Here is a 26222-nt window from a genome sequence, read left to right as displayed (position 1 = left end):
CACCCCACCCCCCACTCCAGCAACCCTCAGTTTGTTTCCTGAGAATTCCTCATATCAGTGAGGTCAGATGATACATGTCTTTCTCTGATTGACTTACTTCGCTCAGCATAACACCCTCCAGTTCCATCCACGTCATTGCAAATGGCAAGATCTCATTCCTTTTGATGGCTGCATAATATTCCATGGTATACATATACCACATCTTCTTTATCCATTCATCTGTCGATGGACATCTTGGCTCTGTCCACAGTTTGGCTATTGTGGACATTGCTGCTATAAACATCGGGGTGCACGTACCCCTTCGGATCCCTACTTTTGTATCTTTGGGGTAAATACCCAGTAGTGCAATTGCTGGATCATATGGTAGCTCTATTTTCAACTTTTTGAGGAACCTCCATACTGTTTTCCAGAGTGGCTGCACCAGCTTGCGTTCCCACCAACAGTGTAGGAGGGTTCCCCTTTCTCTGCATCCCCACCAACATCTGTCATTTCCTGACTTGTTAATTTTAGCCATTCTGACTGGCCAGGAGTTTATTTAAAGTCATCGTTTAAGAACTCTTTTTGGCCAGTGATCTGACTTTGTTTCAAATAGGGACATTTTTCTTCCTAGCTAACCTACCATAGACTGGTGAGTCAGTTTTTCTCTCTGAACTTACTAGAAATATTTTTGATTGATTGGATACATTTGTATCGTTCCTTGGCATGGTGAACTCTTCATGAGTTGGTCCCTAGTTAACCTCTTCTATAGCCAGTGTCTACAGTTTTATCACCTGTCTTTTGCTTATCTTTCCAATTTTTACCCAAAATAAGTGTTCTTGAACCAAAATGTGGAAACAAGTACACTTGGAAGCGCTATGAACTTGGTAAGAAAGAACGAATACTGTGCCAACCTTCATTTGTACTTCCTTCTATTTCCTGAATCAAGTCTCCCTTGCTCCCTCCTGAATGATGGAAATGGGGTCCCACTTGATTTTCCTGCCTCCTTACTGCTGGCAGGGTAGTCTTCTCAAACACAGATCTGATGGGACTGGAGAAGCAGACTAGACTCAGCCAAATGAATCACTCCCTCTGGATGTTCCTGGAGCATCACATTCCTACTTATCTCAGCTAGAATCACATCCTAGTGTGTGTGTGTGTGTGTGTGTGTGTGTGTGTGTTTCCCTCCTTAAACTGTGAACTCCTTGAAGGCAGGAATATTCTTGCTCCCCTCTATCACTGGAGACTTGGCAAAGAGAGCCCGGCACAGAATAAAGATGCAATAAATGTTGTTTTATTGAATTTTTATATGACAGATTGAATGCAATATACCAGCTCACCTTAAAAGTGACTATCTAATGATGCTTATACATGCCACAAAGATAAAAGTGCATCAAATCCTAGCAAACAGTGAATTATCTTGGTCCTCCGAGTTTAATAAAACCTGTTTTTTCCCCTATGAATAGTTTTAATAGAATTAATAAAACAGAAGAGATTTTGTTCCCCCAAACCGAGATGGCCAATTCAGTTCAGCAGCTCAGAAGGGCGGTGCTTTCTTTATCTGAATGCCGGGCAGCCCTATAGCTATTTATTTGCTTTATTGCTGCAGGGCTAAAACCTGCATAGGCAGCCTGAGAAGCCAGCACTTGGGGAATTGCCAGGAAATTTCATATAGTATAAAGCAATCACAAAACTGATATACAAATGATGCATGAACAAATAATTATGTAAATTATATAAGCCAGAAAAACTAACATCTTAAATTTAGAGGCTACTTGGGTTATTACATTTTTCTTTAACCCACCCACAAACCTATTGCAGGAATGATTCTATTGAAAGAAGTGATTAATTTCTAAGACCGGAGAGGGAAAAAGTGGAGAGCTGAAGCCAATTCAAACCCAAGCACAAGCTGCTGTTGACGTATTAAGGAGGAAACAGAGTCCCTCTGGGGTTTGCAGGTCCTTAGCAGAGCAGTGAGAAAGCTTGGTGTCTACTGCAGGTGGCACACGAAGGTGTTTGATATCATTTGTTTGCTATCATTTCCAAGGCATTACTATGCATTCCTCTGCACCTTGCACCCTGCTGGTTGTTCTCCAAGCCAGATAAACTACAAAATGGGTCAGGCTTACTGAGACTGCATGGATAAAATGTTGTATCCTTTCCTTCTGCATCTTTCCCAGCTAGCTCTAAGGCAGGAGCTCATTGGATTGAAAGACCAAGCGATGTTCTTTTGGCATTAGCTATTATGGTGTGATTAGCAGTTTGAGGGCAATAGCCTATATGTCCAGTTATAGGGGATTGATTAAGCAGATCATTGTTCAGCCAACCACAGGTTAGATGTGCTGTGCTCTTAAATGATGTTGCAGGAAATTATTAAATTACTTGAAAATATACTCAAAAATTTTGTGAATGACAAAGAAGCTTGCATAGAAGAGTACTCACTATTAGATACTGTTTTTAGTAAAATGTGCTAAGTGCATGCACCATCGAGCTCTGAAATAGTATACACTTAGGTGCTAATCGTGGTTATCTCTAAGTGGTGGAACTACAGATCTTTGTTCTCATCTTTTTGGAAATCTCTTTTGGTTTCATAATAAATTTACAAGGTTATTCTTTTCTTTTTTTAACTTATTTTTTATTATGTTATATCATCACCATACAGTACTTCATTAGTTTTTGATGTAGTGTTCCATGATTCATTGTTTGTGTGTAACACCCAGTGCTCATTGCAATACGTGCCCTTCTTAACATCCATCATCAGACTAACCCACCCCCCCCACCCCCCTCCACTCAAAGAATAGATAGGATGAATTCTCTTATTCCTCTTCCTCTTTTCAAAAAGAATCATCACCTACTTAATATTCAACGATATTTGGAGTTAGAAAGTTCTGAGTCAACCTGTGGCATAGAATGCCAAGGGATCTTTCAATATCCATTCCAGATTTTTTTCTGGGATACTCACATTCCCCTTTACCCAGCTGTGGGTTCATTGAGAAGGAATCAAAGCAGGTCACTGTTTTACTTTGTTCTCTGTTAATGTTCCCTTCCTGCCTTTCTTGCCTTTGGTGGTATTGGGTCATGTAGACTCATTTGCTTTACTTGATCTTGATGCTCTCAAATTGACATCAGTTTTTAAGACTACACTGGGATTTAATTGAATGTCCTAATGACCACACCTGATGACTAGCCCTAAGGAGAGAACAGTAATGTCAGTAGAAACTCCATAGCTTTGGGCAGGTCCACAATGGCCAACCGTGCCCTTACTCCAGTGGATCTCAATCTTGGTTGTACATTAGTTAGACCCACACTGTTCTTTGTGGTGGCCACATGTGGCTATCCAGGCACAGAAATGTAGCCACTCTAAATTGAGATGGGCTATAAATGTAAAGTTCCGGCTTGACTTCGAAATCTCAATAGGAAAACAAAAGACGTGAAAGATCTCAATCATTGTTCTATTGGTTACATGTTGAAATTATAATATTTGAGACTTACTATGTTAAATTAAATATATAAGTACTACACCATTTATTATTTATCAACAATAAAACATTATTGTTGACATATTAAAATTAATTTCACCTTCTTAAACATGGCTGCTAAAAGAATGTAAAATTATACATGCGGCTGTCATATTTTTATTGGGTTGTGCTCCATTGAAATTTCCCTTTACACTTTTGAAGATCCCAACACCCCACACCCCAGACCAGTTAAATCAGCATCTTGAGAGGTACGACCCAAACCAGGTGATTCCAACGCTCTGCCAAGTTTGAGGAGTCCTACCTTAGCCCATTAGGTAGGGATGGTTCAATAACAACTAGTATTATTACAGCATTTAATATGTGCCAGGAACCTTCGCAGGTATGTTATGTATATTAACTAATTTATTGCTTGCACCAACCTTCTGAAGGATAGAAACTATTGTTAGTATCCTCGCATCAACAGATGAAGAAACTGAGTTCCAAAGGGGTTAAGAAACTTACCCAAGGTCACAAAGCCAGCAAGTGGTAGAACTGAGTTTCTCTCTAGGAAGCTGAGCTCCAGGAACTTGCTCTAAACCTATCTGTTACATATTCTCTTTGAACATCAAGAAGATCCTGCTGGAGAGGTATGACTCATTTCAGCCCTCCACTAGAATTGGAAACAAGGATTTAAAAGGCACAACAAAATTATAGGAATCAAATAATCATTTTGGGCATAACCAGCCATTATATAAGGTAGTGGTTCCCAAAGTGTGTTCCCTAGACCAGCAACATCAGCATCATCTAGGGAATTATCAGAAATGCATATTTTTGGTCGCCACCCAGACTTATTAAATTAGAAACTCTAGGGTCAGAGCTTAGCACTCTGTCTTTTAACAAGCCCTTTGGGTCACAGAGCAGCAAACTTCTTCTGTAAAGGGTAAGGTAGTAAATATTTTAAGCTTTGCAGGCCATATATTCATATGGTCTCTGCACACAAAAGTAGCTACAGACAATATAGAAATGAATGGACATGGCTGTGTGCCAATAAAACTTTATTTGCGGACCCTGAAATGTAAATTCCATGTAATTTTTCTGTGTTGTTAAATATTATTCTTCTTTTGATTTTTTTGATCCATTTGAAAATGTAAAAACCATTCTTAGCTCATGGCCTCAGAAAAAGAAACGTTAGGGGTATTTGGACCACAGACCATAGGCTCATGCTAAGGCTTGAGAACGACAGCTATGAGGAAAATGAGAATTCAGGGCTCTTCGCCAGAATTACTGAGCACAGGTACTATCTGGTTTTCACTACGGTGAGCACTCACCTAAGGTTCAAGATAAATTCAGATTAGGTTACTTTGGAAAATGTTAACAACTTTGCTTTAAACTATGTTTTGCCAGTGCCAACAAATCAGATTTGGGACAAAGAAAGGGGACTTAACGTAAAGACTGATGCGAGAGCTGATGGTAGGGGAAAAAAGAGCCCTGTTTGAAAATGCCAGAGACGGATGGTCTCCTCCCCTCCCACAGCTGCCATTTACGGGCTGGGGACAGAAGGCCCTTCTTTCTGGAGGATCATTTGATCTGTCTCATTCTCAGTTGCTTCATCTATAAACAGGAGTAGCCATAATTCTTTTTCGGGTAATAGTGAATACTAAAAAAGAAAACATGTGTCACATGCCTGGAACATTAGAAAGCAATAAACATAGCAATGATATGTCTCTCTGCCTCCTCCCCCACCTGAGAGACCTTGAGGCAGGGGGTGGAGCAGCTTGAGGGACCTGCAGCTGCTGTACATACCCAGGCTAGGGTCTCCCACAGAAACAAGCCTAGTGAGGATCTTGACTCCAACCAGCTCACCCGAAGCTGGGGGCAGCCGAACTGACACTCTATCACCTGCTCAGGATCCCAGGATTTCATGAGGAGTAAATGAGGAAGTCTCTTCTTGTGTCTTTCTGTTCTATTTTGTTTTCTTATCTTGGTCTTAGGCCAGCCTCTAACATTCTCATTCTATGCTCCTGGCTTGACTTCCTTCCAGAATGAGTGGAAGTGGAAATGTCCACTTCCTTCCTGGAAATGTGACATCTCTCCACAGAGGTGTAGTTTGTCCCCATGGCCCCAACAAGGCTACCCCACCATCATCTGACATAGAAACTTCTTCCAAACTCTGGATTTGTTGACACTAGCTTCCACCACAAACGAGACCCCATAGCTCTGGCTTGGAAATCTGTTGAGTTCACTGAAGTCCCTTTCATTCCCTTCTGATTTATCATGAGGCCAACATACTTTGATATCCATTCTCGACTAATTGGGGTTCACTTTGTTCAGCAACTGTCCTAGAATATCCTGTCTCAGGAAGATGAGGATGAAATCAAAAATACAGTATAAAACTGATTGTAGGACTTACTGTTGAACGTGAAACTGTAGTATCAATCTGGAAAGTAGGAAGAAGCCCCTGCCGGACACACTCCACCCGATTGGAAAGTGGGGTGGGAATACTCAAAGGAACAGAGTGGCTCATGTTTTGGCTGTCCAGAATATAGAGTGTAGGGCTATGTAGAAACAAGATTCTCAACTGTAATGAACCTGGAGATTTGGGCAAAAACCTAGATTAAGACCCTAAAGTAAATAGAATGAACACAGGAATTTCACTCTTGATGGCAAAGACACATCAGCTGTCAGACTTGATTCTGGCCAAACCTCAAGAGTTCAACCCAGGCAAAGAGCCTTGTTTTCACAGCACTAAGTAACAATTGGCTTTCAAAAATGATTTGTTTATTGCTTCATGGATTAACATGTGGATATTAGTTGCACCCAACCTCTTGCCAAAACCAACTGAAATTAAAATAAAGGCTTGAAAGAGTTAAATAAGTACATCTGTGTGTGTGCATGTGTGCATTTGTGTGCGTGTGTGCGTGTGTGCATGTGTGCGTGTGTGTGCATGCAAGCGTGTGTACACTAGGTATATATGATTTTAAAGTAGGACACCCATGGGTCAAGGGCTTCTCCCTGAGACCTTGGCAGCCATGACTGACATGGCTGAAGCACAATGAAAAGCTGGGACGACTTGATGTCATATCAAGAATATTAGAATCCCAGGGATGATGTCATGTCAGAATCCCAGGAAGGTGCAGAAATCAACAGTCTTCACAAGAACTGCTAGTGCACGGTGCACCTGTCTCACTCTGGGTAGGCTAACCACCTTGCAGAAGCAGCAAAATCTGTTAGGAGATACATCCAGTGGATACTGATACACTTCATGCAATATGTGAGCTACAGAAACAAATTAGCTGCCGACTTAATTTTAACTGCATCTGGAAAGCTTGTAATTAAAATAAATATTACAGTGACACCTTTTACAAGCTGGAGAACCCTTTAGTCAAGGAAATAATTACTCCCTGGTTTATCTTTTATGTAAATCTGAACGTTCCTACTTTAAGTGTTTGTCCAGAGTGGGGAAGGCATTGTAATTAGATGAATTTCAATATACAGCAGAGTAGGTCCCCTGAGAACTGTATATAAAGTCTGACATGCCATTTCCCACAAGGCAGATATTATCTCTGACAGCAGCTAAGGGATTCTGCTATAATATTCATTGATTTTACATATACTAATAAGACAAAGGCAGAAGCATAGGGGATGCTCATGTTGGCTACCTGTCCTCCCTCCCCTTTGTTAGCTCGGGTGTCTGTCATCTGTCCTGGTTGATGCTGAACAAGTGGACCTGGCCATCCTCTGAGCATCATTTGTATTAATTGCAGAAACGTCTCAACCTCACTGCCTATAATGATTCTGAATTCGGTCTGAACCGTTCTATCTAGATGAGCAGTTCAGATCTCATCAGCTAGATTTCTATTGCCCTAGCTCTCTCTGTTTCTATATGCTTTTTTTTCATGGGTCTGTGAAATGGAGGAAATTTGGAAATTGCCTAGATTTGGAAGAATTCCCACAGATGCTTTCTGCAAAATGCCTGTGCCTTACACTGCTGTAGTAGAAGACAGGGCAAAAACACCTTCCAGGCCAGTGCCATCTTGAAGAGTTTCCACCATTAATCTACACCGACGGTCCTGACAATCTCTATAAAGTACGCCCACAGCAAGGCACCCCCACCGTGAGCCTCACTTTTCAACTGTTTCGCATTCACTGCACACACACTAACGAATGCAAGCCCCAGGAATACGGTCATTGATTTCTGCTCTAAGAGAAGGAGAACCAGTGGCTTTATCTGAGGACTCAATTTTAAAATATGCCTTCTCTGGATTGTGCCTGTCTCTGTGCCACCTGTTTGCTTACCTTTGATTTCTGGGCCATTTTAGGCCACCTCCTTCTGCAAGCTCCTTTGCTTCAGGCTTTCTGCTCTGCTGTCCCTGTAACTTCCTTCCCAATCTCTCCTGATCCCAGCTTCTGGTCCTGTTTCAGCAGATGACAAAGGAGCTTAGATGGGAACTCGTGTGTCTTGGTTCCAACTTCCCTTGGATGAATCAATAGACCCATGGAGGGGGGTGATGGTCCTCAGCCACCTGGGAAATTGCAGTTTCTCCTGCCATTACCAACGGCACTGTCATTCTGTTGCTGTAGGAGCACGCTACCAACCCCAGTATTATTCTCCAAGAATTTTCTGGGGCCTGCCTCATCACACTGCAGGGCTGCCTGGGAGAGCAGGAGGCTTGGCCCAGCCCAGTGGTTCTCAAACTGGCACATACATCATATCATCTGGAGGACTTGTCAACCACAGATTGTTGGACCCACCCCCAATTTTCAATTCAGTACATCTAGAGAGGCTTAAAATTTACATTTCTTACAAGTCCCCAGGTGAGGTTGATGATACTGGTCCAGGGACCACACTTTGAGAACCCCTAGCCTGGTTAGGGATAAGCAAAGGGCTGGAAGCTAAACCAGCCCAGCGTTGGACCATCACTGCCACCTGTGTTTATGTGACTTCAAGCAAATTACTCAATCTCTCTGAAAAGCATCACTTTCTTCATGTGTACAATAAGGAAATTACGAGTGACCTCATGGGAGCGTTAGAAGGATAAGATGGGGTAATACATGCAAAGCCCTTAGAACAAAGTCTGGCACAGAGTAAGCACTCAGTGCATGATAAATGGAAGCTACTTCATGCAGCTGATTAGGGATTTTTCAAGCAAGGGCTCTGGGCCCCTGAAGTCATCCATCTGAGAGTGGAAGTCTGCATTTTAACAAGGTCTGCAGGGCCAGTAGAGCTTTCAAGGCTTGGAAGTTGAAGACCTTTTTCCTCAGAGGTAGCAGGAACATGACTCCAGTCCAAGCTGTGTACCCTCTGGTGGCCGACACAGCAGAGTCTCCGTGGACTCCTTGTGCCTCTGGGGAGAGAGCGCCATTTGCGTTTCTCCTGGCATTGGACATTTGAAGCATCGTCTCCTCAGCCTTCAGCCCTTCTTCTCTTCATGTTTTATTCTTTGTCTGCATCCTTCAAGCAGCTGTGGATTTGCTGGGTAGCCACCACTGCTGCAAACTGATGGAGAGAGTCAACAAAAACAGTGGTTCGTGATGCACTAGCAGAAAACTCTCACTCTTAAACCACAAAAAATAGAAGTACGAACATTGATCACCCTGGAGAGGGTACCAGCAACAACCAAGCAAAAGAGGACTTTTTCTTGCTACAAAAAAAAAAAAAAAAAGGAACAATATTGCCTATTAAGGAATCCTACACCCTGAGAAATTTCTCTCTATCTATAAACAAATTCAAGCCCATCTGTAAGAGCCAATAATGTGTTTGAACTGTCCTTTGCCATCAGTCACAGTTTCAGTTTAGTCGAACCCAGCATATTTAAACTAATGATGACCTAGGACCAAAGCATTTTTAATTTTCTAAGACAATACAAGCTCCTTTATGAATTCCCAGCCTGTTGTAGATTTTCAAAAATCTGGCTCAAGAACTCCCACACTTTCACGTAATAATCATTTACGAAGCCAATTAAGAAGGCCAACTCCCAGCTCCCTGGACCACTCCAAAACTCTGATCCCATGGGTTGCTGGTATTTGCATTTTAACAAACATCCTGAGAGCTCCAATATGCATGGACCCTGGAGAACCCCAATTTGAGAAAGGCCACCCTCTGCAATGTCTATTTCATTATTTCCCATCACACTGCTCTTTCCTGTGTCTGCCCCAGGTTTCTGGAGATCAATTCAATTTCTCCTCTTTCTCCCCAGTACTGTCTTCTTCATTTCCATTTCTGGAAATCCAATCAGCCCACCAATTCACGAGTTATATTTTGAGAGTTACATTAAGTATTTATCCACTGAAATTCAGAAATAAGTTGGTAGGGGAAAAAATTTAAATTTTCTTTCCCTTCTCACTGCCAGAAGTTATGTATCTCTTGGAGGGAAACTGAGCAGCAAAGACCAAAAGGTCTTGTAGGAGGAATAAACTAGGAAACAAATCATTTCACCTTCTGGGCCCCAAATCCTCACCAATGACTTAATAATTGGCAATGTCTGGGGAGTACCGTACCTGGGTGGCTCAGTCAGTTAAGCATCCAACTCTTGATTTCGGCTCAGGTCATAATCTCAGCATTGTGGGATTGAGCCCCACATCGGGCTCGGTGCTCAGTGAGGAGTTTGCTTGGGATTCTCTCTCTCCCTCTGCCTCTGCCCCTCCCACAATGTGCACTCACTTTCTCTCTCTGTCTAAAATAAATAAATAAATCTTCTTAAAAAATAAATAATTGGCACCATTTGGTACAGTAGCTACTAGCCACATGTGACTATTGGGCGCCAGAAATGTGGCCAGTCCAGAGCGAGAGGTGTTTTAAGTGTAGAATACACACTAAATTTTGAAGATTTTGTGCAAAAAAAAAGTATGAAAAAAAGACTTCCAAATAAATCGTTAATATCTTTATATTGGTTACATATTGAAATTATAATATTTTAAGATGGGGGTTAAAATATATTTATATTCTTAAATTAATTTCACTTTCTTCTTTTTTGTAAAATGTGGCTACTAGAAAATTTTAAATTATGTATGTGGCTCACGTTATATTTCTATTAGACAGTGCTGGCCTAAAACTATCCAATAGGATAGCCACTAGTCACATGTGGCTATTTAAATTATTTACATTTGAATTAAATTAAAAATTCAGGTCATCAGTCACACTAGCTGTGTTTAGCTAGAGGCTATCATATTTTGATGATGCAGATGTGGAACATTTCCATCTTTGCAGAACATCATTAGACATCACTGACCTAGTAGTTTCTATATTGCTCTAATTTTTTTTAACAGTCTATCCCGAATGCAAGTGTGTGAATGTATATTGGAAATTTCACTCTCCAGCCCAAGCTGTAATCCCAAGTACCTTCTCTTTTGCTGAAATCTTGGGTTATGCTGATGTCATGGTTCTGAAGGGCCCTTTGTTGGGGACCCAAATTCAAACAAGCCATCACTCTTGGCCCCTTCTCAGGTCGATCACGTGGAGCCTCCTCTCTTAATCCAAGACTGCTGTGTTAGTTTCCTACTGCTATTTTAACAAATGACCAAAAATTTAGTAATTTGTAACACAAATTTATTCTCTTGTAGTTTGGGATGTCAGAAGTCTAAAATCAAAGTGTCAGTAGGACTATGTTCCTTCCGGAGGCTTCAGGGGAGAATCCATTTCCTTGCCTTTTTTCAGTTTCTAGAAGAATTCCTTGGCTTGTAACCACCTTGTGATCTCACCGAACTCACCCAGATAATCCAGGTTAATCTCCCCATCTCAAAATCCTTAGCATAATTCTATCCACAAAGTCCCTTTTGCCATAGAAGGTAACATACTCACAGGCTCTGGGGATGAGGACATGGACATCTTGAAGGGTGGGCATTAGTAGCCTGCACAACTCCCAAATGGAAAACCAATCCACCTTGTCTGACCTCTGTGTACCACTAAAAAGACCAACTAATTGTGCATAATCCAAGGAAAACCCAAGCTCTATGTTTTCAATGAAAATGCCCTCACAGAAGTCAAACTGTTTGGAGAACTTCACAGATGATGCAGTCACTCATTTATCTGAAGAGAGATACAAGTTTTTCTGTCAAGGGATCATATCATTGCTCAGAAAAGGTTTGCCTTGTTGGGCTATTATTGTCACCCTGTCTGAGACCCCATAAAGTTCCCACCTGCCATAGACCCTACTCATAAGAGAAGCTATTTAGCTAGAAGTCAATTCTATGACCCATGCGTTGGAATCATTCCAGCAGAGAAAGAGGGTGAGATAGCAATGAGGCCTTCATAAGACTTTATTACTAGGAGAAAGCCAATATGTGATTAGGAAAAAAAAGAATAGGGATGGCAAGTGTGTCTCTGAATCACCAGAGAGGTGTAAGTAGAGGGCCCATGAACAAGGAAGCCCTGGGAAGGTTCTCACTTCATAGCTTTATAAATGATCCATTGCAAGGACACAGTGAATGCTTTCAAGTTGTAAATAACGTTAAGTTTCTCTAGTAGTAAAAGGCCAAAACAAAGATCTCATAAGTCCATTTGAATGAACAGTGAAAGATATCGAAGTAGTACAGACAAAGCTAAGATGTGGTAATCCAAACTCTAATCCGATACTTATGAGCTCCAAAGTACAGTTGTAATTTTGAAAAGGACCACAGCTAGGATGCCCAGAACTGACCAAAGGGGCCAAACAGCATACTGGACATCTCAAGATAGGTTTAGAAACAAAATTGAACGTGTTCTAATGACTGAGCTCCCAGTAGCAACAGGAAAAATTCTCCCAATAAAAGGGTCATCTGATATGCCCAGGAATCCCAAAGCTTCAGATCAGTTTATAGACTACACCTCATTTATTACAGGTTACACCACACTGGCCCACAGTGGCCCACTGCTCAGGGACAGTAAGAGTCCATGAACTGAATGAAGAACCTAGAAACCGAGAGGCCAGCCATGCACCTCTCCCCCTCCTTCTCTGCTCCTTCTTTCCCAAGCTTGCCGGCTCCCTCACAGCCACCCACCCACCCAGTGTGGTCTTCACCAACTTGTCCCTCTCTCTCAACTCCTGTCTTTTCCAAAATGTGAGGCTCTGAGCCTTCTCAAGGACAATCCAGGACATTCATTCTTCTTCCCGCTCTTTGGTGCAGAAGTCAGAGAGTAGCTTCGACGGTGCTCAGATTTAGCTTCTAGGCTGGGTGGCTCCATCATCACAGTCAGGCCCAAATACATCGGCAGCCAGCTTTCCAAGACCATCCCTAGCTCATATGGGGCCTTGGTACAAATTAGGAAAAAGTTCACCTTCTGCCAGGAAGTGTTGGTAGTTTGGGATTCTCCCGCAAAGCCAGAGACAAGGACTTGGGGGTGGGGAGTTATTAGGAAGCAATGGCAGAAAGCAGGCAGGAGCGAGGAGCTCCAGGGACTCAGGGCAGGAGGAAAAGCCAGGAAGGGATAAATGGGCAACTGATTACCAGGATGGGAACTAGGGCTCTGCCCCACTGGGATCCTTGGGGAACTGCAGTGTGCATGTCAGAATTGTCCCTCTGAAGGTCGGGAGGTTGTGGAATTTATCCCCAGACTCCAGTCCTCCTGGGTTGAGGGCTTGCAGAGGATAACGTCCCTGCAGTTGTCCTATGCGGGCCGCTGTACAGCTGGAAACTACGGAGAGGTGGCAGGCTCTTGACCTGGACGATATCCGAGGCACCACTGATGATACCAAGGCTTCCCTGATTTCAAAACTGGCTAGGGGATGTGGCCAGGACAGCAGAAGGATCTGCGCGTGGGACCCAGCCCAGCCCCAGGCTGCAGAGCCTGGCCCCCTGGGCAGGAGCTGGATTTGTGCCCCCACCCACCCCCTCGGCCAGCAGCCTGTTCAACTGCACGCAGACACTCAGGTCGCTTCTGAGGTGGCACAAGCATACTTACCACACTGCAGTCCGGTGGCCAGCCCTCAGGAGAGACATAACGAGGTCCCAGGCTCTGGAGAATAAAAGGCGAAATGGCCCAGGGGTTAGAGAGCTGACAAAGTCGGACACACCAAAAAATAATAATAACAATAAATAATAAAGATTGGGCCTGGACCAAGCCTGGAGCCCCCTGCCCACACTGCCTGGAATCCATCCATTGAAACCCAGAAGAAACCTTAAGGCTTTCAGGCCCACAGGGAGTCTGTCTACAGCCAAATTCACCCCGGAGGCAGGGGACACTCCTCAGAGTCCCCACACAGGCAAGCTCATTATGAATTTAAACGAGCGCCCTAACCAGCAACTAGCTCAGCGCCCTGTGGGACCAGGAAGCATTTTCTACACCCTGCAGGGTCAGAGACTGAAGAAAAGCAGAGCTAAAATCAGGGAGGAGATGAGGAGCCGTGCCTGGGCCTTAGCCATCTGCCAGACTTGGGTGTCTTAAAGGAAATGCCCGGAGGCAGGGAGAGGAGTGAAGATTATATTTAGAGCTCACTGAGATGAAGTAATGTGCTCGCTCCCTCTCACTCCAGAGACGAGGCTCTTGGTCTGCTTGGAACACTCTCCCTACTCCATCTTCACTGTGGGACCACTGCCCACAGGAGCCCTTGTAAGGGGGCCTCCCCAGCTCCCGAGGCGCCCCCACTCCCTGGAAGGCAGGCTGAACCCTGTGTCCTCCTAGTTCAGCACAGCTTCCCCAAAGATCCCCCTCAACTGGGCCTGGCAGGTAGGAAAAAGACTCAAAGCTCGAGTAAATAAATAAATGATGATTTTTAAAATCTTTGTTCTGAATATACTAATTGGCCTATTTATGATAAACTATAACTCTTAAGTACTTTTACACTGTCAAGCACCCTCAGGGTGCTTAAATATTGATGACATTTTTGTAATAAATTTGGAAGACTGGAGGCAATTGCAGTAAGATACTAGGAAGGGCTAGGAAATGGGGAGAATTCCTGGGACAGAACCCACGCATTCGGGGAGCGCTTCCAGGCGGGCATCCGTGCTGCTCCCAGAGAATAAAAGGCTGTAGAGCAGAAGGCAGCCCAGAGCCTCACGTCCATCGAATCCAAAACCCTTTGGGACCTTTTATTCCCACAATTTAAAAATCAATTCCCTTTCTGAAAAAGACACTATGTGCCAACCACACGAAGATCTGGGTCAGAAACAAAGCCGCTTCGCAGAAATGACTTCATGTGTTCAGAACCGGGGAGGTGGATTTCTTTAATCCACAGCACACCAAAAACTGATGAAGATTTCAAATGGAGGAAAGGAAGGAGTGGGTACAGATATACTGGGGCTCTTTTTATAGTTCCTGGAGTGTGAGAATGTTAATTAAAGGAATCTCAGAATCGGGGAGGATCTAAGAATGGAAGGGGCGAGAATTTAATTTTAGGTGTTGTTTCATTAGGTTAAAAAAAAAAAAAAAGACAGTTCCATGAGCTACCTGCAGCCATTCTCAGGAACTTCACAGACCCCCAAAGAGCTCCAAATGAAACTGTAAAGTGTGAGAGACAGATTTAATGAAAACCTCTCAGCCCAGTAAAGAACCTCTTCATTTGAAAGACAAATTCGTAAATCTTGGAGCATAAAATCAGCATAACAGAATGTTAGATATCATTCTAATGTGATTCTTCAAAGAGCTGTCCGCATCCATTTTTTAAACAAAAGGCACCAACGGGATTTACTAGCTGTTGCCTCTGCCGAAAGGTTCCCAAACCTAGGCTTGATGTGTCCCTTGACATCCAAGTGAGTCTTCAGGGTGTTACCCTTCTTTCCATCCAGTAGATAATAATACAACTAATAACTACTGACCCTGGCCTTACTGAGAACCCCACTTTTCTCAGCAAGTTTACATACAATTCTCTGGTCCCCCCAATGCCCTGCAGGAGAGACATTTCCATTTCCATCTTGCAAGTGCAGAAACTGATTTGTGGGATGGACGCTGAGCTGGCAAATAGGAGAGCTGGGTCCTAAAGTCAGTTCTGTCTACTTCCAAGGTCAAGCGCTTTGCACTATGCCACCTTAGAACAATCAGTAGACGCATAAAGCAGGGGTAAAATGTGTCCAAGGGAACCCCCCCAGACCAGATATGCACAGGCACACTTACTCCCCATTCTTGGGCTCCGCTCCTGCGTCCTGCGTCCCATAGTTTGATGGCCTGCGTGAGTGATCTTGACTGGTTCATGCCCATAGCATTCACAGTCCATGAGCTGTGAGCGGCAGAAATCCATTCTTGCCAACAAAAGCAAAGGGATTTTCTGAAAGGCTATCTAGGAGTCAAAGAAGCAGTGCAAAGGCTACACCCCTAGGCAGAAAGCAAACAACCCTAGATACTGGTGAGTTGAAATAAAACAAACCATCTCTTGCCAGAATAGATTGGCCCTGCGTCTCTTCTTTGTCTTCCTGCTCAGATTGTTCTGGCTTTGGTCAGAGACTATCCACTGGGGAAGAGAGAATTTCCTAAAAAGGAATGGTGTACTGGTTGCTGGTCCACTGCCTTGCACAACTCCAGGGGGCACCACTCCCGTAGATTATAACGTGAGTGGTATGCCCTCGGGTTGTACAGCATGCCGGCCCGACAACTGAATCCCAGGCAGCCCCCTCTGAACTCTCTGCACTTGTTAGAATCACCGCCCACATACACCGCTCACTTCTGGCACAGTTAACTTTCTGTACAGCTCGTCATTGTATCTTTCCCAGTTGCACAGGAAGATCCTTAAGGATAAGATCCAGAACTTCAACATCTCTATTTCTAAAACCACATCATACAGAGAAGTAGCTTCCGATTCAACTTTTGCTTGTAGCCACAACCAAATATGTATTTCCTTTAAAAAATAAATGGATCAGTTCATTTAGTGCAGTGAAATAGGAATGTTGTCCCTCTGGCACCCACCATGTTTGCACATTAGCCTCGCCAGGTACAAGAAATTGACCATGGCAAGGAAGGCTAGATAAGTTGGGGGCTTGAGCATTTAACAGAAGCCAAAGGCTATGCTAAGAATGGGTGTCCTGGTAGAAGGTCAGGTTCAGATTGCCTGGAGAGGCCTCTTTCAAAAAGGATGACCCTCACTCCCCTAATATTATTCCGTGTAGGCAGCTGCTCGCGCACCAGCCACTGCCCCTGGCCCCAAAGCCCCTTTTCAAGGAGAGAGTTTGGTCGGTCTCCAAGTATTTCCTGAGCAGTGGTTAGGCACCAGGGGCTATGTGAGGCAGGAAGTCGCAGTGCTATTAAAAGAGCTCAATACCTGATGCCATCAATAAACCAATAACCATTCATTCAACTCCACCATCCTCCACCATCCCTCCACGCTCGTCGCCAGATTGGCTGCTCTGATGGCTCATTCCCTAATCCAGGCTCTTCTGTCAGCATAGCCCAGGCCCAGAGCTTTCCAGCAGGGAGAGGGTCACAATAGCAGGAGCAAGAATGAAGTGGGCTGGCAAACCCACGTTGTCCTGGCTCTAGGTCTGCTCATTCAACCACCTCTTTTTTTTTTTTTTAAAGATTTTATTTATTTATTTATTTATTTGAGAGAGAGAGAATGAGAGACAGAGAGCATGAGAGGAAGGAGGGGCAGAGGGAGAAGCAGACTCCCCGCCGAGCAGGGAGCCCGATGCGGGACTCGATCCCGGGACCCCAGGATCATGACCTGAGCCGAAGGCAGTTGCTTAACCAACTGAGCCACCCAGGCGCCCTCAACAACCTCTTTAACAACCCTATATTGCGCCCTGCTGTGTGTTCGACTTTGCAATGTCCCGGGAGCTATGCAAACAAGAAGGGACAGGCTACTGAAGGAAGCAGCCTGTAAACAGATGATTACAATTCTGGGTGGCCAATGATTCAAATGGTTCACATAATATTCTCATCTACCGTTGTATCTAGCACCTGGCATAGTGCCTGGCCTGCATTGGGTGGATGCCCCGTAGTGCAGACTGCTGAGTGAATGTATGCATGACAAACATGGACTGCTCGCCATGGGCCAGGTGCTGTGCAAAGAGTTTTACTTGCATTAACTCATGTGATGCTGATGACAGCTCTGTGAGGTGAATATTATTATAACCCCCGCCTCATTTCCTGATGAGGAAACCGAGGCATAGTAAGATTAGGTGACTTGCCCAACTAATAAGAAGAGGAGCCAAAATTCAAGCTCAGCACAATCTGACCCCAGAGTCTGAGCTCTTAGGCACTGTGCTTATGTGTTAAGTGCATGGGGTTGGGGAGTCCCAGAGATGGCAGTCACCATACGAGGAGCTGGGCATGGTTTCAATATTCAATATTGATATGAATGGCCCACCCGCTACCATAAGGTCCCAGCAGCTTGACCTCCACGAACATTTTCCATCATTCCACCTCAACCACTGACTCCCACATCAACTCTGTGTGTTGTCATCCCCAGTAAATGCACCACTTCTGAAATCTCAGTGCCAAGCCTTCTGCTCCCTGGCTTCACCATGTCCTTCCAGCACATGCATTCTAGGACCTTGATGGCAATGATGGAAACCCCATTCAACTGACTCTACCACTGTTTCTACTAGCAACGCTCCCTGCCTTCATTTACTTCCTTACCCTTCTTGAGTCCATGATCTATTATTAGAAGTCTATTCCCAATAGCCTGCACTTTTTCTCCGTATCATTCTTGCCCAGTAAAACTACCCAACCATCTACCCTCTCCCATTCTTATATTAGAGCTACTGAACATTGCCTCATTCCCCTCCCCAGGGCTTAGCTCAAATATCATCTCCTTAGAGATGCCTTCCCTGGCCAGCCACCCAACAAAACATGGTGTCTCCTAGTTTGTTATTTTAGCAAATTATTTATTGAGTGCTTTCCAGACATTGTTATTAGCACTTTACATTGATTACTTATTTGAATCCTCAAAGCTCAAGGAAGTGGAATTCATACAACCATGAATTATTGTCATTATTATACCCATTCTAAAAAGGGAAACTGAGCCCAAAGGGGTAATGACTATCCAAAATCAAACAGATATCATAGGCAGTCTCAGGATTGAACCCCACACAGCCCAACTCCAGCCTGGTCTCTTAACCATCACACCATCTGCCTCTCACACAGCCAGAATGTCTTCTTCTAGCACTTTCTACAATCCAGGTATTACCTCATTTAGTGATTTACATGCTGTCAGTGTCCTCCTTAGAATATGAGCAACTGTGTGGACAGAGACCTTCTTTTCCATCACTGGCTCCCTAGTGCACAGCGAGCACAGATAATATGAGCAAATCATTTTTGTTTAATATGATTGAGTAACATTATGTCTGTTTTGTATATGTTTCAGAGCAGATTTATTATGCCGGCCCCATCAATAATCCTGGATTTGAAATTCTCCAGGTAAGGTCTTGGTTTTCTGTTTTGCTCTGTTACTTAATTATTGTATTGAGCAATTTCTTAGAAGAGGAGGAGGGAATTAAGTTTAAACAAATTCCATTGGCCATCACTAAGAAAACCCTTCTACAAAAAAGCTGTTACCTCATGGTGGGCACTTACAAATGCTTAAACCCTGATTTTGCCATTTTGGTATTTAACATTTTATGTTCCGATTGACCCTCGGGGATCCTCTGGGCAGACAGCTCCCGCGGAGAGGGATGCCCCCGTCCCATCCTGCAGGACTGCCTGTGTCCTCGGGGACTGCATGGGCTAAAGTTGCTGGGGTGTGGGCTGTCAGTGAGGCTGACTGTTCAGAGGAAAAAAAACACACATACAACCATGAAGGCTTATAAGCTCCCAGGTTCCGGGCTTGCACTATTACTCATGGCTGCCACCAGGTGAATAAAATGCCCCCACCTGAGCATTCACTGGCAATACTCACAGCTAAGAGTCAAGTTTTCCACTAACTCCTTTTTATGCAAAATAATGTGACCTTAATGGCTGAATTCAAGCATCTCTGACATAAGCAATACATTTTCAATATGCTACTCCTGAGAGAATCTTATGTGACATCATAAAAGGAATCACAAAGATGTAATAACTATGTTTTTTGTTTCAACCTCATCCTCTCAGTTTTCAAAAAAACCTGTGTATGACTCTGGGGAAGGGTCTCCTTCTGCATAACGAATTTGTTTAACTTTGTTTCATTTCTCGTGTGTGTGTGTGTGTGTGTGTGTGTGTGTGTGTGTGTGTGTTTCCTTTCTGTCCCAGGCTTTGGGTTCCGAAGGTGCAAGCCCTCATGTCTCAAGAACATTCTCTAGTGTTGCCTTTGCAGATGGGAAGTTTCCAGCTTCACCTTCCCCCTCCAAGGTTCTCCAGAGTCTTCTCTGCAGACCTTTCAGTAAAATATTAGAGTCTTGCAAACTCCCTTCACTTCTAGAATGTGGGACCAAAATTCTCCCAGCTAGTTTTTTCTTGAAATCTTTGCTATTTGAGCTCTTTTTCCTTCTCTATTTTCCTTCTGAATCCCTCCGTCCCCCCTCCCACTGGAGATTGACTTAAAATTTGCAAACAATTGATTTTCATCTTGCATTATTGGCTTTTTTTTTTTTAAGGCAGTGTTCTTTAGGAATTGCTGTGAAATAGAAAGGAAAAGAACTTCTTAAAGGCACAGAATCCCTTTGAAAGGAAAATCTGGCAGAGATGTAAAAAAAAGCTTTATTGCATTCCGCTAGGATGCCTGGGTGAGTGCAGGACCCGCGTTCTTCAACCAGTGACAGTGCTCAGCCATGTTGTCCAACATGAGGACCAAGCCAGGCTCCGGGGTCCCTGCCATGGGCATGGTTGTTTAGGCATCCATTGGTCCTCTTCCCCTTCTGAGGTTTGGGCCTAAGAAGCAGAAACCTGGCCAGCCCTGACTGCATCCAGCCTGCTGACACCTGGCCAAAATTGACAGGGGGCATGACCCAAGTGGGACACATGCAATCTGTCACCTACGCAACAGAGACAGCTGCCCGCCTTAATCTCAACATGGGCTCCCACGCTGGTTGAGGGCCAGCTGCGGCCAGCCCGGCTTCCTTGGCTGACAGCCAGCCGGCAAGGCGCAGAGACTTTGCTTCCTAATATGGGACAGAGACAGTGTGAAGCCTTCTGGTTTTAAAAGACCTGCCCTGGATCCCCTCCTCCCACCAAATCCCCCAGAGATGGGCTCTGTGCTAATTCCATCCCTGCTTGGCTGGAAGCTTTTCCACTCAGCACTCCATCTTCAGTGTCTTGGTGTTACTTTCTTTTTAACACAGCCAGTCCCTTGGCCCTGACTGAAGTCCTGCCCAGAGCCCTGCAAATCCATGACTTGTTTTCTGAATTAGAATTTAGAGATCCTTTGGGCTTCCAAAATGTGTGGAGCCTAATCTTCGTTAAGTGCCAAGGATACGACTGTAAATTCCTGACCCACAAATTCGGGGCTCTCCTCAACAGCAGAGAGGCTGCCGCTCTCTGACCCTTGTCCCTACTCTGCCCCTCCTGTCCTCTTAGCGTGTCCCTCCACTTCCCTGCTGATGAGCACAGTTGCCCAAATTCTCTTGCCTCCTAAACCAGAGTATGCGTATCTTGTACATATGTATGCATGTGTGGAATGTAAGTGTGGAATTCATAATCTAGAAACCTTCCTGCAAATACTACATCTTTTCTTAGGCTTTTAAGGCAATAACGAAAAATTCATTTGGTTTTCAATAATTTGGGGCGGTGTGTGCCTGAAGGCACATGGACACTAAACGTAAAGAAGGTGATGGTGAGGGGGTCACGAGCAGATGCACATTTGAACTGCTCTCTACTCACAATGAATTCTCTAACTTTCACACTGCTTCGCTTAAATTCCTATACTGCTTCTGAAATCGCAGCTGCTCATATTTGGGCAGCCAGCCTCATGGGAGTCTATGCTGTCACAGATCCTCAAGCTGAGGGGCACCCTACGGGACACTCTGAGCAACCCTCTCACCTCAGCCACTATTCAAGAGTACAGCCTGGCTCTGCCGAATGCAGTTTTCATTGTTGGGGCACCCGCTCGCTCCTGGACCTCTGCTAATTGCTAGAAAGTTATTCTTCTCTAACAAAAACTGCCTCTCATGCAACCTCCATCCAGTGGTCTGATTTATTCCTTCCCTCCGGCTTATACAGACTAAACCCCTTTTCTTCTCTGGGTGACAGGCACTTGAAAGATGTGCCAGGAATCTCTTGAGATCCTTCCGTCCTGGGCCCTTTGCCCTGCTTACCACTACCTCCCACGGCCCAGAGCATCTCTCTCCAGGCTGGTGAGCCTACAGACACGTCACCACCACGTGGCCTCTGGGGGCTGCGGCGGGGCTTTGGCACGAAACCGACACATGGGTTTTTCTGCAAGTTCACATTCAGCCCAACCACTAAGCACAGACAAAGAGAGTCCTCTGTGGAGTGTCATCGCCAGAAAAGGAACCCTAAAAGGTGGCAATACTTTTTCTCATAGAGCATTCTGGTTTTGTGCAGTTGAATTTTGATCCCCCAGAGGTCTTCTCTGTTTCAGCAAATGACACTTCATCCTTCCAGTTGCTCAGGCCAAGATCTTTGGCATCACCCTCAGCCCCTCTCTTTCTCTGCCACCCACATGAGTTTCCTCGGTAAATCATTATTGGCTCTTCTTTCAAAATCTATCCAGAATCCAGTCTGGATTCCTCTCCTCATCTCTGCCTGTCTGCTCCAGCCAGGGTGGTCTCCCACCTGGTCTTAAGTGCTTCCACTCTCTGCCCATACCGGCTCTGTGGGTGGCCGGAAGGATCCTATTATGATATGCATGTGATCAGGCCACTCCTCTCATGACCTGTGTCCCTGTCAGGGTGGAAGCCAGTGTCCTCACCATGGCCCGCGAGGCCATCCCTGACTCATGTCCTCTCCCTCCTCCTGTGGTTCTCTCTCCCTGCAGCCCCGTGGGCGTCCTCCCTGTTCCTCACACACAGGGTGCCAGCCCTCAGAGCAGCGGGGGTGCTCCCCATCTTCTTCAGGTCTTTGCCCAAAAGTCACCTTTGCAGCGGGACCTGCCTGGACCACCCTGCTTAAAACTGCCCACCAGCACTAGCCCAGCCCCACCCTGCCCTGCCCGGCCCAGCACTGCCCCCCCCACCCCCCCACCCCCGCTTCCCTGCCTGCGTTCTGTCTCGGGCACCAGCATGAGCATAGCACCCATAGTGAAGGATCGGGTACATTGTCTGTCTGTCCCAGGGAGCCCCGTAAGCGCCACAAAGTGAGTTTGGTTTGCCTGGTTCTACTTTATCCCCAGGGTCTAAAAGAGTGCCGGCACCTAGGAGGTGCTTGATGACTACCGGTGGAACGATGGATTGCTTTGTGGGTCACACAGCTCATGCTTTCCCTGCGTCCTTTCCAGGGAGAATACCAGATTTTGCTGGAACTGTATAATGAACACCGTTCCACCGTGGCTTGTGCCAATGCCACTGTTGTTTGCTCCTGAGCAGCTGAAACTTGGAGCACACTGTGTCTGCTGGGAACCACAAGCTGCTCAAGCTGGACCTGCTCTGTAAGCAAAACCAGCCGACGATGGAGAGGCTCAGCAGAGGGGCAGGCGCAGGTTTTAGCCCCAGGACCGGACGTCCTCAGACTCCACGCATGTATGTGCTCCTGAGTCACCTCCTGGTAGTCTCGACGCCATCCTGTGGGCCCGTCCTCCTCCGCATGGCCAGACTCACCTGCAGAAACAGCTCCGCAGGAGCACTTCCCCTGTTACCCAGAATAAAGAAAGCTGGCCCACTGTTGTTCCTCATGGTTTGTTCGAAGGCTCTTAGTGCGAGACCGTAGTTACAGTGTAATTTCCTCCAGACAAAGCGCCAGGTGCTGGAGAAGCATAAGTAGTTCTAAGAGTTTGAGGAGGTTGACCGACTGGCTGGAATTAGAGAGCTGGCAAAATGTGCCCCTTGTCCTCCCCCTCCTTCTGAGCAAGCTCCAGGCCCTTTGGCTACAAGGACAGAGGAGCCGATAAAACCTTAGAAAGAACGACATCCAAATCCCGCCTGGCCAAACCTCATTATATCATCGTCCCCCAAGCACGGCCGTCCTTGGCCTCAGCACGTCATGGCTCTCATTAATGCATTCATTAATTCTTGATGTGTACCTGCTGAACACTGAAGTCCTGGGCCCTGTGTTCAGCACTGAGGCTACTCCAGGGAGCAAAACAGACCGTGTGGAGCTTGCGGTCCCCTGAAATATTAAAAAGCCATGTCGATCAGTGGGCATGTTCATTTGCATTCAGAAACACCTCCAAGGGCCTCCGTAAACGAGCAGGTTGCTATCCGCTCTCAGAGCCATTCTGGCAACCCCGTCCTTTTCTGTCCCAGGATGTGCAGAATCACATGGTGGGCTCCATAGCTCTGACACCGTCCCGTGCCCCCCTCCCCACCCTGATCCTCCCAGTGTCCCTGGGCCCAACATCTGGCCCTCTTGCTCCTGCCCGGGGGACTGGCATCAGGTGACTGGGTTGACTTTATCATTTGCAGGTCTTTGAGATCCATAAAATACCACTATGTTAGAGATTAAAAGGCGAAAAATCCAAAGTTTAAAAATGTTCATTGCTATTAATTACCATCTGTACATAATTAAACTACCCAGAATAGCAGGCTGTAAATGCCTGGTGAATTAAAACTTTAAAACCAGCATCTAAGGTTTTTTGGGTTATGGAGAAACAAAATTATAGCAGTGTCCTTACTTACACCCATTAATGCTCGAGAAAGAAGACATACTGTGCTTATGCCCGGCTGGGGAGCAGACCTCTGAACACACACGGCTGTGATCCTTTTATGCACACCAACAGCAGACTGAATTTCTGATCCTTTGCCATTCCCTCTAGTGAGACATTCCCCTGCTCCCTCTCCCGTAAGCATCCTTATGTGTGGAGTAAAGGCTGCGCGGAGGTTCTGAGTACTCACATGTTCCAACAGCTTAGGACAGTGGCCACAGCCTTCCAGAGGCAGGGACAAGCAATCGGAAATGAGCTCACTTTTCATTTTTCTGAAATTCCTCTGTTCCCTTTCCCTTTCCTGTTCTTTGTCATCTTCTTACAATTCAATGACAATATGTGTACGTGTGTGTATGTGTGTGGGTTGGGGGCGTGTTCAGACCTACGGGTTTGGATGAAACAGAGGATTTCCATGTACAGGGCTGGCCCCAACACACCGCAGCCGCACTCAAGGATTAACTTGAGAGGAAAAGAAGGTGTTTCCCTGCCCCAAGATCTGTTTGTCCTTAGTGTCCTGTCATGGACCTTAAATTTCACTGTGAGTTCCTCTCCTGCAAGTTAGAAAGAGAAAGTTTTTCCCTGGCTCCGTCTTGGTAGGAGAAATGCAGGAATCATTATTCCTACGTGACATTCTGGCTGATCACAGGAATGAAGGATGAAGTTTGGAACTCCATCCGAGGAAGCCAGAGGCATTAAGGGGGAGGTGGGCAACCCCAAGGCAAGCTCTCTGGGGCTGACCACCTCTTCGTGTGCCTGCGTTGCAGGCGAGGTGTGGAGGGCACACTGACAAAGAACTTAAGTTGTGTCTCATTTTCTTAAAAGCAGAGCTCCTGCTGTTTCAAAATCACTATAAAGCATTCTAAGCATTTCTCCTCAGTAAACTTCCCTGAGGGAAAACAAAAACAGGAACAAAACAAGCAAACAAACAAACAGACCAAAAAACTCAGTTTGATTCAAGATGATGCTCTGTTCCCAAAAAACACTTGTGGATATCAGACAGCTCCCCTGTTCTGGGCATCCACAGGCTCCTCCTTATAATTTAAGGGAAACTCTCTGTATCCACATAAACAGTTAACCCTTCAACAACACAGACATTACAGGCACCAAGCCCTCATGCAACTGAAAATCTATGTATAACTTCTGACTCCAAAAACTTAACTACTAAGAGCCTGCTGCCGACCAGAAGCTTTACCGACCACATAGTCAATTAACACGTATTTTGTAGGTTCTATGTATTTAAATATTGAATTCTTACAATAAAGTAAGCTAGAGAAAAGAAAATGTTAAGAAAACATAAGGAAGAGAAAATACATTTAGAATGCTGCACTGTATCAAAAAAAATCAGCATATAAGTGGACCCTCACAGTTCAAACCCATGTCGTTCGACAGTCAATTGTGTGTGTGTGTATGTGTGTGTGTGTGTGTGTGTGTGTGTATGGTTACAGGGTATATATATATACCCTATAACCTTCCCACCAAATATATAAATATATATAAATATAAACAAATATATATATATATATGGTGTGAAGGAAATGTCAGTACCCAAGGCTAGGGCCCAGGCAGAAAGCTGAATATCCATTTGGGCGGTGTGATCACATCACTTAGAATGTTTGGGCATAAGGAACAGACACTCAACTCAGTCTGGCTTTACACATACAAAACCCCGTTGGCCCCTGTGATTGCTGAGCCCCCACATGTTTCTAGCATCAGCCCTGGTTTGCTGCAAAGGTTCACACTTGTCATCAGTGCTTCATCTCTATTTCTCCAAGATTCTTGCACCTCTGGCCTCCCTGAATATTGGTTTCACCCTTGGACAGTCTTTCCTATAAGAGCAAATAGTTTCACACCTGTCCAATGTACAAAGGGAGAGAGACAGCTCTCTCACGGAAGTCCTGCATTCATTCTGAGTGCTAGGTCTCCTGCGACCCGACCCAGCGCTGGATTGGAGTTAGGCCCATTGGAACCGCCCTTGTCCCTAAGTGGAAACTGGGTGAGTTGGAAAAGGGGAAAGGGAGAAAAGGGGGAAAGATGCTGGGTAGTTGGGAGCATGTCTGGAATTAGGCCAGCACTGCGGTTCTAACTCTCTCCTACCTGCTAACGGAGTGAGTGACTTAATTCTCTAACCTTGGCTGGCTCACCCACAAGTGTCAGCAATAATACCCACCTTATAGAAGTACATACAGAAGTACTGAGAATTAAAGGAGAGAGTTCA

At 45.1% G+C, this 26222-nt stretch overlaps 1 protein-coding gene and 1 long non-coding RNA gene across 3 annotated transcripts in view; one reads left to right on the top strand and one right to left on the bottom strand.

The window, feature by feature from the left end:
- The window catches only part of LY86 (lymphocyte antigen 86), a 58720-nt gene extending 35682 nt beyond the window's left edge, over positions 1-23038 (top strand). Inside the window, exons 4-5 of one of the 2 annotated variants that reach the window (XM_081827725.1) lie at positions 18644-18696; positions 22646-23038. In XM_081827725.1, the coding sequence (XP_081683851.1) occupies positions 18644-18696; positions 22646-22729 (137 nt within the window). In that variant the 3' untranslated portion in view covers positions 22730-23038. Of the gene's footprint in view, positions 1-18643; positions 18697-22540 lie in introns of both variants that reach the window. The other variant, XM_081827726.1, reaches the window with a different exon arrangement.
- A 377-nt stretch (positions 23039-23415) lies between these two features.
- LOC145722965 (uncharacterized) overlaps positions 23416-26222 on the bottom strand; it is a 39880-nt gene continuing 37073 nt past the window's right edge. The window contains exon 3 of the long non-coding RNA XR_014147546.1: positions 23416-23472. This is a non-coding gene — a long non-coding RNA (uncharacterized LOC145722965). The remainder of the gene's footprint in view (positions 23473-26222) is intronic.

This window comes from Leptonychotes weddellii, chromosome 8, assembly GCF_054177405.1.
Source record: "Leptonychotes weddellii isolate Sample4059 chromosome 8, ASM5417740v2, whole genome shotgun sequence".
NCBI lineage: Eukaryota > Metazoa > Chordata > Mammalia > Carnivora > Phocidae > Leptonychotes > Leptonychotes weddellii.
The sequence above is the reverse complement of the archived record's forward strand: the minus strand, read 5'-3'. Positions and strand labels throughout refer to the sequence as shown.